This window comes from Sinocyclocheilus anshuiensis, unplaced genomic scaffold (assembly GCF_001515605.1).
Source record: "Sinocyclocheilus anshuiensis isolate Anshui unplaced genomic scaffold, SAMN03320099.WGS_v1.1 scaffold156, whole genome shotgun sequence".
NCBI classification, from domain to species: domain Eukaryota; kingdom Metazoa; phylum Chordata; class Actinopteri; order Cypriniformes; family Cyprinidae; genus Sinocyclocheilus; species Sinocyclocheilus anshuiensis.
The window spans coordinates 311,289-323,448 of record NW_015554069.1 but is presented as its reverse complement, the minus strand read 5'-3'; the positions used below and the strand labels follow the sequence as shown (position 1 = coordinate 323,448).

The window sequence follows — 12,160 nt, the reverse complement described above, 5'->3', positions numbered from 1 at the left end:
CAGGCCTGGACTTTATTTTGTGTTTTGTGTGCGGCAGTCGTCCACGAGGGGCTGCTGCTTTACTTTTATTGTGTGTTGGTTTATTTTATTAAAGGGGTCATATCACGTTGCTAAAAAGAACATTATGTTGTGTATTTGGTGTAATGAAATGTGTTTATGCAGTTTAAAGTAAAAAAAAACATTATTTTCCACATACTGTACATTATTGTTTCTCCTCTATGCCCCGCCTTTCTGAAACGCGTAGATTTTTACAAAGCTCATCGGTCTGAAAAAGCGAGGTGTGCTGTGATTGGCCAGCTATCCAGTGCGTTGTGATTGGCCAATGCAACGATGAGGAAGAGGAGGATGATTATGATGAGAATAATGGGAATGATGACGATGAAGAATTCATTCCTCCAGGTGTGTTTCTTCCTTTTATGACCTTTTGTTGTTTTTCATGACACTTGAATGTCAGCAGAGACTCTGCAGGATCAGGTTCATATTGGCTGATGATGCAGATTTGCTGAGATATTTGGGAACATGATGTCAAATGTTAGTAGGGCTGAACAATTTCCGGGAAAAAATCTAATTGACATATTTCTGATAATTGTTTTTTAATGGGATTAAAATGAAAAGAGCTCCAGGTTTGCTGTGCTTGTTTGAAAGGCCGCTGGATTTCGCCAAACATCACATTATGGTTGTTTTGCAGGATATTGTGATAATTATTCATACATTATGAATAATAATAATTTTTAATTAATTAACTGTAAAAATAACAAGGCATTATGCAGACACAGGCTTTTGCGTGGAGCAGCATTTACTACAAACCAAGCAGCGAAAAACAACAGTTGCTTTTTATTATTGTTGATTTGACCTGGACGCATATTTTCTTAATAAATGATCGTGCCAGAAGAATGGCGGGAAACATCTGGATTAAAGTGGATGTTCTTTAACTTTATTCAAGACCATTTAAATGTATTTTAATCCAGTTTTGTTCCTTTCAGATGTCAATGGTGGCTCATCTTCTGATGGAAATGAAGAAACAGTCTTGACCTCAAAAGAGCAGCTCAACAGTTTCTCCTGCGCCACGTGTGGAAACACATTCAGCAAACAGGGTAATTTAACGAGACACAAGATAATACACACAAAACCGAAACCGAAACGCTTCACCTGTAGGAGATGCAAAATCAGCTTTCCTACCGCAGAAGAGAGGAGACTTCATTCAAAAGAGCACAGCGTGAAGGAGTTTCTCTGTGAACAGTGCGGGAAGGTTTTTTTCAATTCTTCAAAACTAAAAGTTCACTTGAAGACTCACGGTGAAAAGTCTTTCCACTGCAGCGAATGCGACAAGTATTTCAGCACCAAAGGAAATCTTGATGCTCATAAGCGAATCCACACGGGAGAAAGACCGTACAAGTGCCCTCACTGTGAGAAGAGCTTCAATCATGGATCTCATCTGAAGAAACATGTGCGTTTGCACACCAATGAGAGGCCGTATCAGTGCAGTGAATGTAGGAAAACCTTTACAAACTCAAGCTGTCTAAAGTCACACCAAAGTATACACTCTGATGAGAAACCATTTCAGTGCAAATACTGTTACAAACGATTCCGCCAGACTTCTAGTCTGAACAATCACGAGAGGACTCACACCGGAGAGAAACCGTATCTGTGCTCCTACTGCGGGAAGAGCTTTTCTAACCAAACTCATTTTAAAGAACATCAGAGGATTCACACTGGAGAAAAACCATATCAATGCAGAGTCTGTGGGAAGAGTTTCAGTAAGGTTGGTACTTTACAAAAGCACAAGAGGATTCATACCGGAGAAAGACCGTTCAAATGCTCACAGTGTGACAAGACGTTTGCTCGATCAGGCGTCCTGAAGGTCCATCAGCGAGTTCATACAGGAGAGAAACCTTACTCCTGCTCCATCTGCGGCGAGAGATTCGCTTATTTAGGTAGTTTTCAGACCCACCAGACCAAACACGCTAAAGAAGAAACTGCTCCAGAATCATCGACTTTACATGTCTTGGTCTGTCAGTAAAGGCTTTATTTCTGCAGTTGTTTTCATCATTCATGCCATGTGATATATGACAGTGACATCATACACATGATGATTTCAATTTAAAGCATGCACAATATAATATACAACAGCTGAATTTGATTTCTGAGCAGCGTTCATAGTGTGGATATTTAGTTGAGCATCACTGAGTGATTTCTCTGTTTGCACAGGATTACAGACCAGAGTGTGAGTTGTGTTATTTGTGCCTGACATTTTACTTTATATACCTTGGAAATATTTTAATTTATTCAGTAATAAAATGTGTATGTGAACTAAACATTTCTCAAGATCAGTGGTGGAAAGAGTACTGAAAAAATATACTCAAGTAAAAGTACCATTACATTCCAAAAAATATAGTGTGAGTAGAGTAAAAAGCATTTGCCCAAAAAACTACTTGCGTAAGATGAGAGTAGTGAGTACTGAGCTGTGTATTCTACCCCATTATAAACATTGTACACTGCAATTTAAGCATTTAGAAAAGATTGTACATATTGTAATTCACATTATATTTTGTTGTTTGTCAGAGAAAAATTAAGAGTATTTATCATTCAGCAGTTTTAATTTTGACTGCCAACTCATTAGTGTGTATAACACCCACTCAGATCCTTCTCAAATTCTCAAATATTGTTTAGCGTTTATCACTGTTATAGCTGATAGCTACATTACGGAGCCTGCTTTAGTTTCATAGTCTAATCTTAGGCTTGCCTTGTCTGTTTTCTCGTGTTCTGATCATTGCCTGTGTATTTCGGATGACCCCTTTCGTCTGGTCGTTCGGACTCTGTTTGCCCCTGCCTGGACTTTTGCCTTGTACCTGGATTATTTCCCTAGTCTTGCCCTGTTGGATTACGTTTGCCGTTGATTGACCCTCGCTTGTTTACCAGACTGCTTTTGTCTTGTCTTCTACATACCTGTTTGCCATTGTCTGACCCATGCCTGATTGTGACCACGTCTGTAAATAAAAGCTCTGCACTTGGATCCTCAACCCCAGTTGTCATGTCTCCTCGTTGCAGAATACTCGGCCACACAAGGATCCAGCAGCTGTTCAAGTGGACACTGGCCAGGTATGGACACCGCAAGAAATTTATTAGCCCTTAAACAAGGCACACGATCTTTGGAGAATTATATTTGAGAGTTTTTAGCCATTACTCACTATTCCGATTTACCGGACATTATTTTGATAGAGTTTTTCTGTGATGGCGTTAATCAACCTCTTCAGTCAAAGCTTAGACGCGAGGGTCCGCGTTCATCTCTCAGACAGTTTTTGGATTATGCTTTGTTGACTGTTGGCTCTCTATTCACTGTGGGTGTCGCGTAGGAGGAACGTGACAGCGCCTCTGTGCTGGTAATGGCGGCCATGAGATTTTGTCAGCTACCAGCTCAGGGACGTTCAAGTATACTGGTCGCTACTCCGGTGATTCAACCCGCTCGTAAAATGGCGGCCACAACGCTCCATCATGTCACTGCTGCCTTTCATGAATCAAGTCAAGTAATTTCTGATCATTCTGAGTCAAGTCAAGTCATCACTGATCATCATGAGGCAAGTCAAGTCACAGTTGATCGTCATGAGTCAAGTCAAGTCACAGCTGCTCCTCGTGAGTCCAGTCACGTCTCAGCTGATCTGCCAGAGCCTCATCACATCTCAGTTGATCTTCCAGAGCTTTATCATGTCTCAGCTGATCTTCCAGAGTCTCGTCACATCTCAGCTGATCTTCCAGAGTCTCGTCACGTCTCATCTGATCTGCCAGAGTCTAGTCACGTCTCAGCTGATCTTCCAGAGTCACGTCACATCTCAGCTGATCTTCCAGAGTCTAGTCACGTCTCAGCTGATCTTCCAGAGTCACGTCACATCTCAGCTGATCTTCCAGAGTCACGTCACGTCAAGTCACGGTTGATCGTCATGAGTCAAGTCAAGTCACAGCTGCTCCTCATGAGTCCAGTCACATCTCAACTGATCTTCCAGAGTCTCGTCACGTCTCAGCTGATCTTCCAGAGTCACGTCTCGGCTGATCTGCCAGAGCCTCATCACGTCACAGCTGATCTTCCAGAGTCACGTCACGTCACAGCTGATCTTCCAGAGTCTTGTCACGTCACAGCTGATCTTTCAGAGTCTCGTCACGTCTCAGCTGATCTTCCAGTCACGTCACGTCACAGCTGATCTTCCAGAGTCTTGTCACATCACAGCTGATCTTCCAGAGTCTCGTCACGTCTCAGCTGATCTTCCAGTCACGTCATGTCTCAGCTGATCTTCCAGTCATGTCACGTCTCAGCTGTTCGTCCAGAGTCACGTCACGTCTCAGCTGTTCGTCTAGTCACGTCACATCACAGCTGTTCATCCAGAGTCATGTCACATCACTGCTGATCATCCAGCGCTTCGTCACGTCTCAGCTGATCTTCCAGAGTCTCGTCACGTCTCAGCTGATCTGCCAGAGCCTCATCACATCACAGCTGATCTTCCAGAGTCTTGTCACGTCACAGCTGATCTTCCAAGTCAAGTCAAGTCAAGTCACCTTTATTTATATAGCGCTTTTAACAATACAGATTGTGTCAAAGCAACTGAACAGCATTAATTAGGAAAATAGTGTCAATAATGCAAAATGACAATAGTAAACACAAATTTTTCAGTTTAAAGACAGTTCATCATTGAATTCAGTGATGTCAACATCCAGCTCAGTTTAAATAGTATCTTTGCAATCAAGTCAACGGTATCGCTGGAAATGAAGTGTCCCCAACTAAGCAAGCCAGAGGCGACAGTCTAGTCTTGTCACGTCACAGCTTATCTTCCAGAGTCTCGTCACGTCTCGGCTGATCTACCAGTCACGTCACATCTCAGCTGTTCGCCCAGAGTCACGTCACGTCTCAGCTGTTCGTCCAGTCAAGTCACATCACAGCTGTTCGTCCAGAGTCACGTCACATCACAGCTGTTCATCCAGAGTCATGTCACATCACAGCTGATCATCCAGAGTCACGTCACATCACAGCTGATCATCCAGAGTCCGGTTACTTCCTGTCTGCTGCACCCAGAAGTCCGAGGTCAGTTTGTCTGTACTCCCGACTGGTATCTAGTGTGGAGGATCCACTGCTGGTGTCAGCAGTCACAGCTGGTATCCCCAAACCCACTCACTCTAGCCCTCCTGTTCCTGAACTAAGTCCCCTGTCTGTAGCGCTTCCCATAATGGGGATCGCTTTACTGAGACTCTTGAAACAGCGGCACCTACTATGATGTTCCCAGAGGTGGCGGCTGATGCTGCAGAACCTCCCAAGGTAGTGGAGTTTGCTGCTGTTTCCCCAGAGGTGGTGGCGTGTGCTGCAGAACCTCCCGAGGCAGCGGTGTCCGCTTCAGCTCCTTGCATGGTGGTGACACCCAGCAATGCACTCTCAGCCTGTCATGTCGTGGTCGAAGGAACCGTTGATGAATGCTGTACCTGTCCTGTTAAAGAGAATATTAATGAACTCTCCCTGTTTCCTGATGGTACTGCTGTAGAACCTCCAGAGGTGGCGGCATCCGCTGCAGACCCTCCAGAAGTATCAGTGGTATCCACTTGTGAACTTCCTGTTTGTCCTGTCACGACTATGGAGGCCGTCTGTGAATCCTTGTCCGGTCCTGTCACGGCTATGGAGGCCGTCTGTGAATCCTCGTCCTGTCAAGTCACGGCTATGGAAGTCGTCTGCGAATCCTCGTCCTGTCCTGTCACGGCTATAGAGGCCTTCGGTGAATCCTTGTCCTGTCCTGTCACGGCTATGGAGGCCGTCTGCGAATCCTCATCCTGTCCTGTCATGGCTATGGAGGCTGTTTGTGAGCCCACTGCCTGTGTCCTATTACGGCTATGGAGGCTGTTTATGAACTCTTGTCTCGTGTTGAACCAGCCATGGAGGCTGATTGTGATCTGTCCCTCCGTCTAGTTGCAACAAATGAATCTGATTTCGAACTGTCTGACTTGTCAGCTCCAGTCAATGCTCTTAATTTTGAAGAGTCTGTTCACCCTATTTCAGTCAATACATCCTGTGTTGAACTGTCTGCTAATCTGATTTCAGTTAACGAGTCTGATTTTGAACCATCCGTCGGTCCAGTTTCAATCTATGAACCTGTTACTTGCCCCACTAGTCCAGTCACGACCCCAGAAACCTTACCTGAGCTCCTGAAGGCTCTAGTAGCATTGTCACAGCCCAAAGACCCACCTTTGAACTCTTAACCCTGCCTGTCATGAGCTCAGAAACTACAAATGCACTCTATGTCTGTCCCATTACCCCTATCAGTATCAAAGAAACCACTAATGAACTGACTATCTATCCTGTCTCAGTCAATAAGTCTAATTTTGAACCATATGTCTGTTCCGTTTCGATCAAAGAGTCTGATTTTGAATTGTCTGCTTGTCCAGTTTCAGTCTGTGAGCCCATTTATGAACTGTCTGTCCAGTTTCAGTCAATGAGCCAGATTTTGAACCGTCTTCCTGTCCGGTTTCAGCCAATGAATCTAGTTGTAAACTGTTAACTCAACCAGTCGTTGCCAATGATTCCAATGATGAACTTTCTGCTCGTTCAGTTGTCAGCAGAGAAAACATTGATGAGCTTTTTGTGTCCCCTGCCTCGGTCCTTGAGACCGTATATGCTCTGTCTGTCTCTTGTGTCTCAGTTTTCCCTAGGTCCCAATCTCTACCAGGAGTTTCTGCTCTGTCTGCTCCGCAGTAGTGGTTCTCTGCTCCGTCTGCTCTGCCGTGGAGGTCTTCTGCTCCGTCTGCTCCGCCCTGGTAGGCTTCTGCTCCGCCGTGGGGATCTCTGGACCTGTCTGCTCTGCTGTGGTGGTCCTCAGCTCCACCTGTTCTGCCGATTCCGCTCTGGCTCTATGTTCCGCCCTGGTCCTCTGCTCCACCGGCTCCACTCTGGCTCCCTGTTCCGCCCTGGTTCCCTGCTCCGAAGGTTCCACCCTGGTTCCCTGCTCCACCTTGGTGCTCTGCTCTGCCGGCCCTGCCTCAGTCCCCGGTCTCTCCACTTCCACATGGACCTGGCCTTCCATCCCTCCCCCTGTTCCGCCTCCGCTCCACCGCCCTCCTGGATTATATTGAGTGGGGAACGTCTGGAAGCTGCTCCTTGGGGGGGGCTCTGTCACGAATCCGGTTCATGGACTTCCATCCAATTACCACCAGAGGTCGCCCTTCCATCATATTGACTCTCACACCACACAGACTGTTGCACGTTACCCTGGACTGCATTTCCCATCATCCATTGCACTGATTGCACACAGCTGTAACCAATCACAGACACACTATATAACACCCACTCAGATCCTTCTCAAATCGCAGAGTATTGTTTAGCGTTTATCACTGTTATAGCTGATAGCTACTTTATGGAGCCTGCTTTAGTTTCCTAGTCTAATCTTAGTCTTGCCTTGTCTGTTTTCTCGTGTTCTGATCATTGCCTGTGTATTTCGGATTACCCCTTTCGTCTGGTCGTTCGGACTCTGTTTGCCCCTGCCTGGACTTTTGCCTTGTACCCGGATTATCTCTCTAGTCTCACCCTGTTGGATTACGCTTGCCGTCGATTGACCCTCGCTTGTTTACCGTACTGCTCTTGTCTTGTCTTCTACATACCTGTTTGCCATTGTCTGACCCATGCCTGATTGTGACCACGTGAAAATAAAAGCTCTGCACTTGGATCCTCAACCCCCGTTCCCAACACACTTTCACAGCATGCGTCTCGCCCTTAAAATCATCAGGAGTCAACAAGCTGTGGCAGAGAGAGATGCGGCAGTGCCAATCGCATCTCTCTCTAATACTTAAGTAAATGGGAGTGGGAATTTACCACATTATGAACGTGGCACTTGCGGGAGTTATTAACATTGTACACAATACCTGCTCAAAAAACACAGAATGTTCCCTTAACGTTCCCATATGGTTCCTATTTGGTTATTTTTTGGGGAACATCTCAAACAGTCTTCGCTGACTGATGAAGAGTGCAATTCACTAACCCTCTTAGCTGAACATATTGCCAGGAAGAAGACTGTCAGGAACTTTAGATCGGCTTGAAACCAAAGGTTCAAAAGGTACTTTGACCAGTGAACGCAAAATAATAGTAAGATCCCAAGCGGGTGATCTTATAACCCTCTCTGGGCATAAACGGTGCGCACCCTTAAGGGATTGAGACACTAAAGAGTGTTTACCAATACTTACACCTTCCACTAAAGAATGAAAATGTGAGATGGCTGCAATGTAGGCCTTTACTGTATTAACCGATTTCCCTGAATCCAACAATGACTAAAGGAGCCGGAGAACACAACTGGTGTCACAATTGGCAGCATCTAGCTCATGGTCTTAACACCATGAGAGAATATTTGCCACTTGCTAGAATAGTTACTCCAAGTAGAGGATGCCTTAGAACTATTTGTTGTCCTCAGTACAGCTTCATCTAAGCCCTTAGGGAGGGACTGAACAGAGGCCAAACCCACAGTTGTAGAGTCTCTAGCCTCTGGTGCCAAATTTGTCCCTCCGCCTGAGACAGGAGATCGATTCTCCTTGGTTGCTGCCAATGACGACCTTGAACCACACGTACAAGAATTGGGAACCAGTGTTTCTTTGGCCATCTTGGGGCCACAAGCAAAACTTTGTGATGGACCAGTTCTACCCTCCTGAGCACCAAGGGAATCATTCAGGGAAAAGCATACAACAACTCTTCTCGCCATTCTTGGGATTATTTCTTGTTGTCAAAATTAGGCAGTCAACTCTGTTACCAATGTTGCCAGTGACAGTGTTGACAGTTTGTAACAGAAATTACATATATACGTGTGTGTGTTTCTCTGTGTATGACTGTTAATTCTGCTACATACTGGCAACACTGTCACTATATATTGGTAACAGAGTTTAACGGTAACAGAGTTGACATTGACTAATTTATTTATTTTATTTGGATGAAATACGCCCCAGACACCAGCAGTTTCCTGAACTCAGGTAAATTATCTCAGACACAGCTCTACAACTCTATGTCCATAATATCGGCTCTTAAGTATGACTTCACTATTACTGAAAACGGGTTAAACTAATCATTATGTCTATCACTGTTTTTGTGTCCTACCCATTTTCCAACAATCACCCGCTGGCTGCAAATGCCGCACATTTTTATCATTACAGTGGGGGTCTAATGCTATTTCATGCATTCTTACATAGTTGGATTCTCATGCTAAACATGACCAATGTTAAAAAAAACAACAACAAAAAAACAAGCTGGACATATGACGGAGTATTTCTGTGCCAAATGCACAAGTTTTTTTTTTTTTAATGCAGAAAAAGGAACATACAAATAATAATAATAACAATACAAAAATTATAAACAAACAAAGCATAGCACACATTCAATTTTAACAATGACATTACTAAGTACCAGGGGGATTGAAGATTGTATCATAATATTTTAAACATGTCACAGACTTTTTTATCTTATTTTTTATCTTATCTTATCTAGACTTTTTATCTTTTTTTGTCTTATTGAAGAAACAGTCTAAATCAATACAAAACAAATTTAACATAGGAGATGAATTAAGATATTTTTGTTTATGTATGTGAAATTTTGCTAATAAAATAAAAAAGGTTAACTAAATTCTAGATCTTTATTGCTTTTGTTTTCATAATACAAGATAACATTCTTTAAAGTAAAGCAATAATTAATATTCGTTACATTAAATATAAATTCTGCCAAATCTATCCAAAACCTATTTATGACTTTACAGTCAAAAAATACAACATACATCATCAATATCAGTGAATCTTGGTATTAAAGATTTAGAAGGGTAAATGCAGAATTGTATTTTATACAAATGTTATACAGTGTTTAAAGGGGTCATATGGTGTTGCTAAAAAGAAGATTATTTTGTGTATTTGGTGTAATGAAATGTGTTTATGCAGTTTAAAGTTAAAAAAACACATTATTTTCCACATACTGTACATTATTGTTGCTCCTCTATGCCCCGCCTTTCTGAAAAGCTCAGTAAACCCTGGTAGGACAATCTTGACGGGTAGGATAAATGTCAGGACACCGGAGCGACGAGACAAAAACATTAAAACCCATTATAAACGAGGCAGAATATTTGGGTTGAAGTGTTCTGGAACAGTGTTGTAAATACAACTTAACCACTGATTTCTAGTCGTGTCCTCTTTTGGAAGGCCAAACAAAGTAGTTTCGCTTGTGTGTACGCAATTTTCCACACACATATAGGGATTTATATAAAATAAACTAGGCGTAAATATGTGCGCACTGTACGGACACTCTAGACCATGCGTACGCACTCTTTTACTGGAATGAGCAAAATAAGGAAGCAAACAGAATGATTTTAAAGTCTGTTTTACATTTGACATACACATTTAGATTAAATATGACACTCTGAATAATGAAGTTAAGCACTGAAATTTCATGAAATTATTATCCAGAAATGACCAAATTTGTATATGTATTTAAATGTGGATGTGCTGCTTTCGACCAATTTTCCTGTGGTATGTGATTTACTGTTTTAATCACAGCGAGGACTGCTTGGCGCATGACAATTCCGCTTTAAATTGTGTTCTAAATAGCAAAACTCATGTTCTGGGAAAATACTTTTGCGTGAATATTAATGATCATTTTTTGTGATCTTGACTTCGTCTGATGGCGAAGTCTGAATTTCGTCTGAATTTTACTTCCTTTTATGTAAAGCACTTTGAATTACCATTGTGTATGAAATGTGCTATATAAATAAACTTGCCTTGCCTAGGAGATATTTAATTTTATTTTTGAAAAATATTACAAATATGGTTGTTATTGCTTTTTTTCTCAGCTTAACCAGTTTGAAATGTTTTTTTATTAATGCTATAAAAAAAACAGTATACAAAAAATAAAACAACCATCAAGATACAAATTATCTATAATAACAAAAAAGTAAATAAATAATAAAATACGTTTTTTTACAGTATGGCCCTCTATTACGTCATAAAGGGCGGGACTCCTTGTATGGGCACTTCTCCCAGAAGCGCATGCGCACACATCAAACACAGAGAGAGCAAGAGCACAGGACTGGCTCCAGGAGGATTTCTCATCTTGTTTCTAGATTACGATTTCAACAATGTCACCAAAAAAGTGTGTTTTTGGTTGCGAGGGAAAGATAAGCTTGTTCAGCTTCCCAAAGAACCCAGCGTTAAGGGAGCAGTGGATGCGGTGTGTTTTCCCGGGGCAGCAACGGCGTTGCACGCATGTGTTTGTTTGTTCCCGTCATTTCAGTGATGAATGTTTTACAAACAAGGCCCAGTTTGACGCTGGGTTTGCAGATCGTTTGAAAATGAAAGATGCAGCGATCCCAGAAATAAAAGATCCCGGTCATGAGTCGAACCCGCAGGCGGTAAGTAAAATAAAATCAAATGTCTGTATTGTTGCAAATGGACACGCAAGTGCATGTACTTAATGTAAACAACACGAACACATAGTGCATCAAAAGTTACCCAGCCACGGTGTATTATGTGTGCATTGTTTATTTTAAAACCCCTCCAAACACACTGGGTATTCGGATGCAGTGCTCTACGCAAGATTGGCAGAAACTGTGTTCGTCCTCTGTTCAGTGTTGCCAACTAGTTTTCAGGGGAAGTTGCTAAAGGAAGGGCGATTTGTTGCTAAAAGTTGCTAAATGACGTTGTGATGTCATTGCGCGATGACGTCATTACGTAATCACGACGCAAAATTGTGTCACTACATCAAATCTCAGCAAAAATATATATTGTTAATTTAGATTTGTTCGTAAAATAATATAAATGCATAATATAATGTTAAAATATAAATAACTACTTTTATATACAACATTGAACACTTTTGAACGATTACAAGTTTTTTTATTAGCTAGTGAACTAGTAAAACTACACATTCTGAACAACTATAGTTTTAAGCAGTGTATTAGTAGTCAGTATGCTACACTCTAAGAAAATAAATCACAGGTTTTTAACTGCATTTTAAATTACGCATTGTATTTTGTGTTTTCGGGTTACAGGGTTACAACGGATAATGGATAACAGATAATGTCCTGGAAAATTACTAGTACCTTTATCATTTTTCTAGATATTTTTCTTACAGTGTACTAACTGATCAACAATCGCAGGTACAAGCTACTAACAAGGTGTA

At 42.1% G+C, this 12,160-nt stretch overlaps 1 protein-coding gene across 2 annotated transcripts in view; it reads left to right on the top strand.

Moving 5' to 3' along the window:
* LOC107668678 (zinc finger protein 501-like) overlaps positions 1-12,160 on the top strand; it is a 24,467-nt gene that overhangs the window by 4,161 nt on the left and 8,146 nt on the right. Inside the window, exon 1 of one of the 2 annotated variants that reach the window (XM_016460635.1) lies at positions 11,034-11,390. The exons of the other annotated variant lie outside the window; for it this stretch is intronic. Coding sequence (XP_016316121.1) covers positions 11,118-11,390 — 273 coding nt within the window. The 5' untranslated portion in view covers positions 11,034-11,117. Of the gene's footprint in view, positions 1-11,033; positions 11,391-12,160 lie in introns of those variants that run through there. 2 annotated transcript variants of the gene reach the window in all.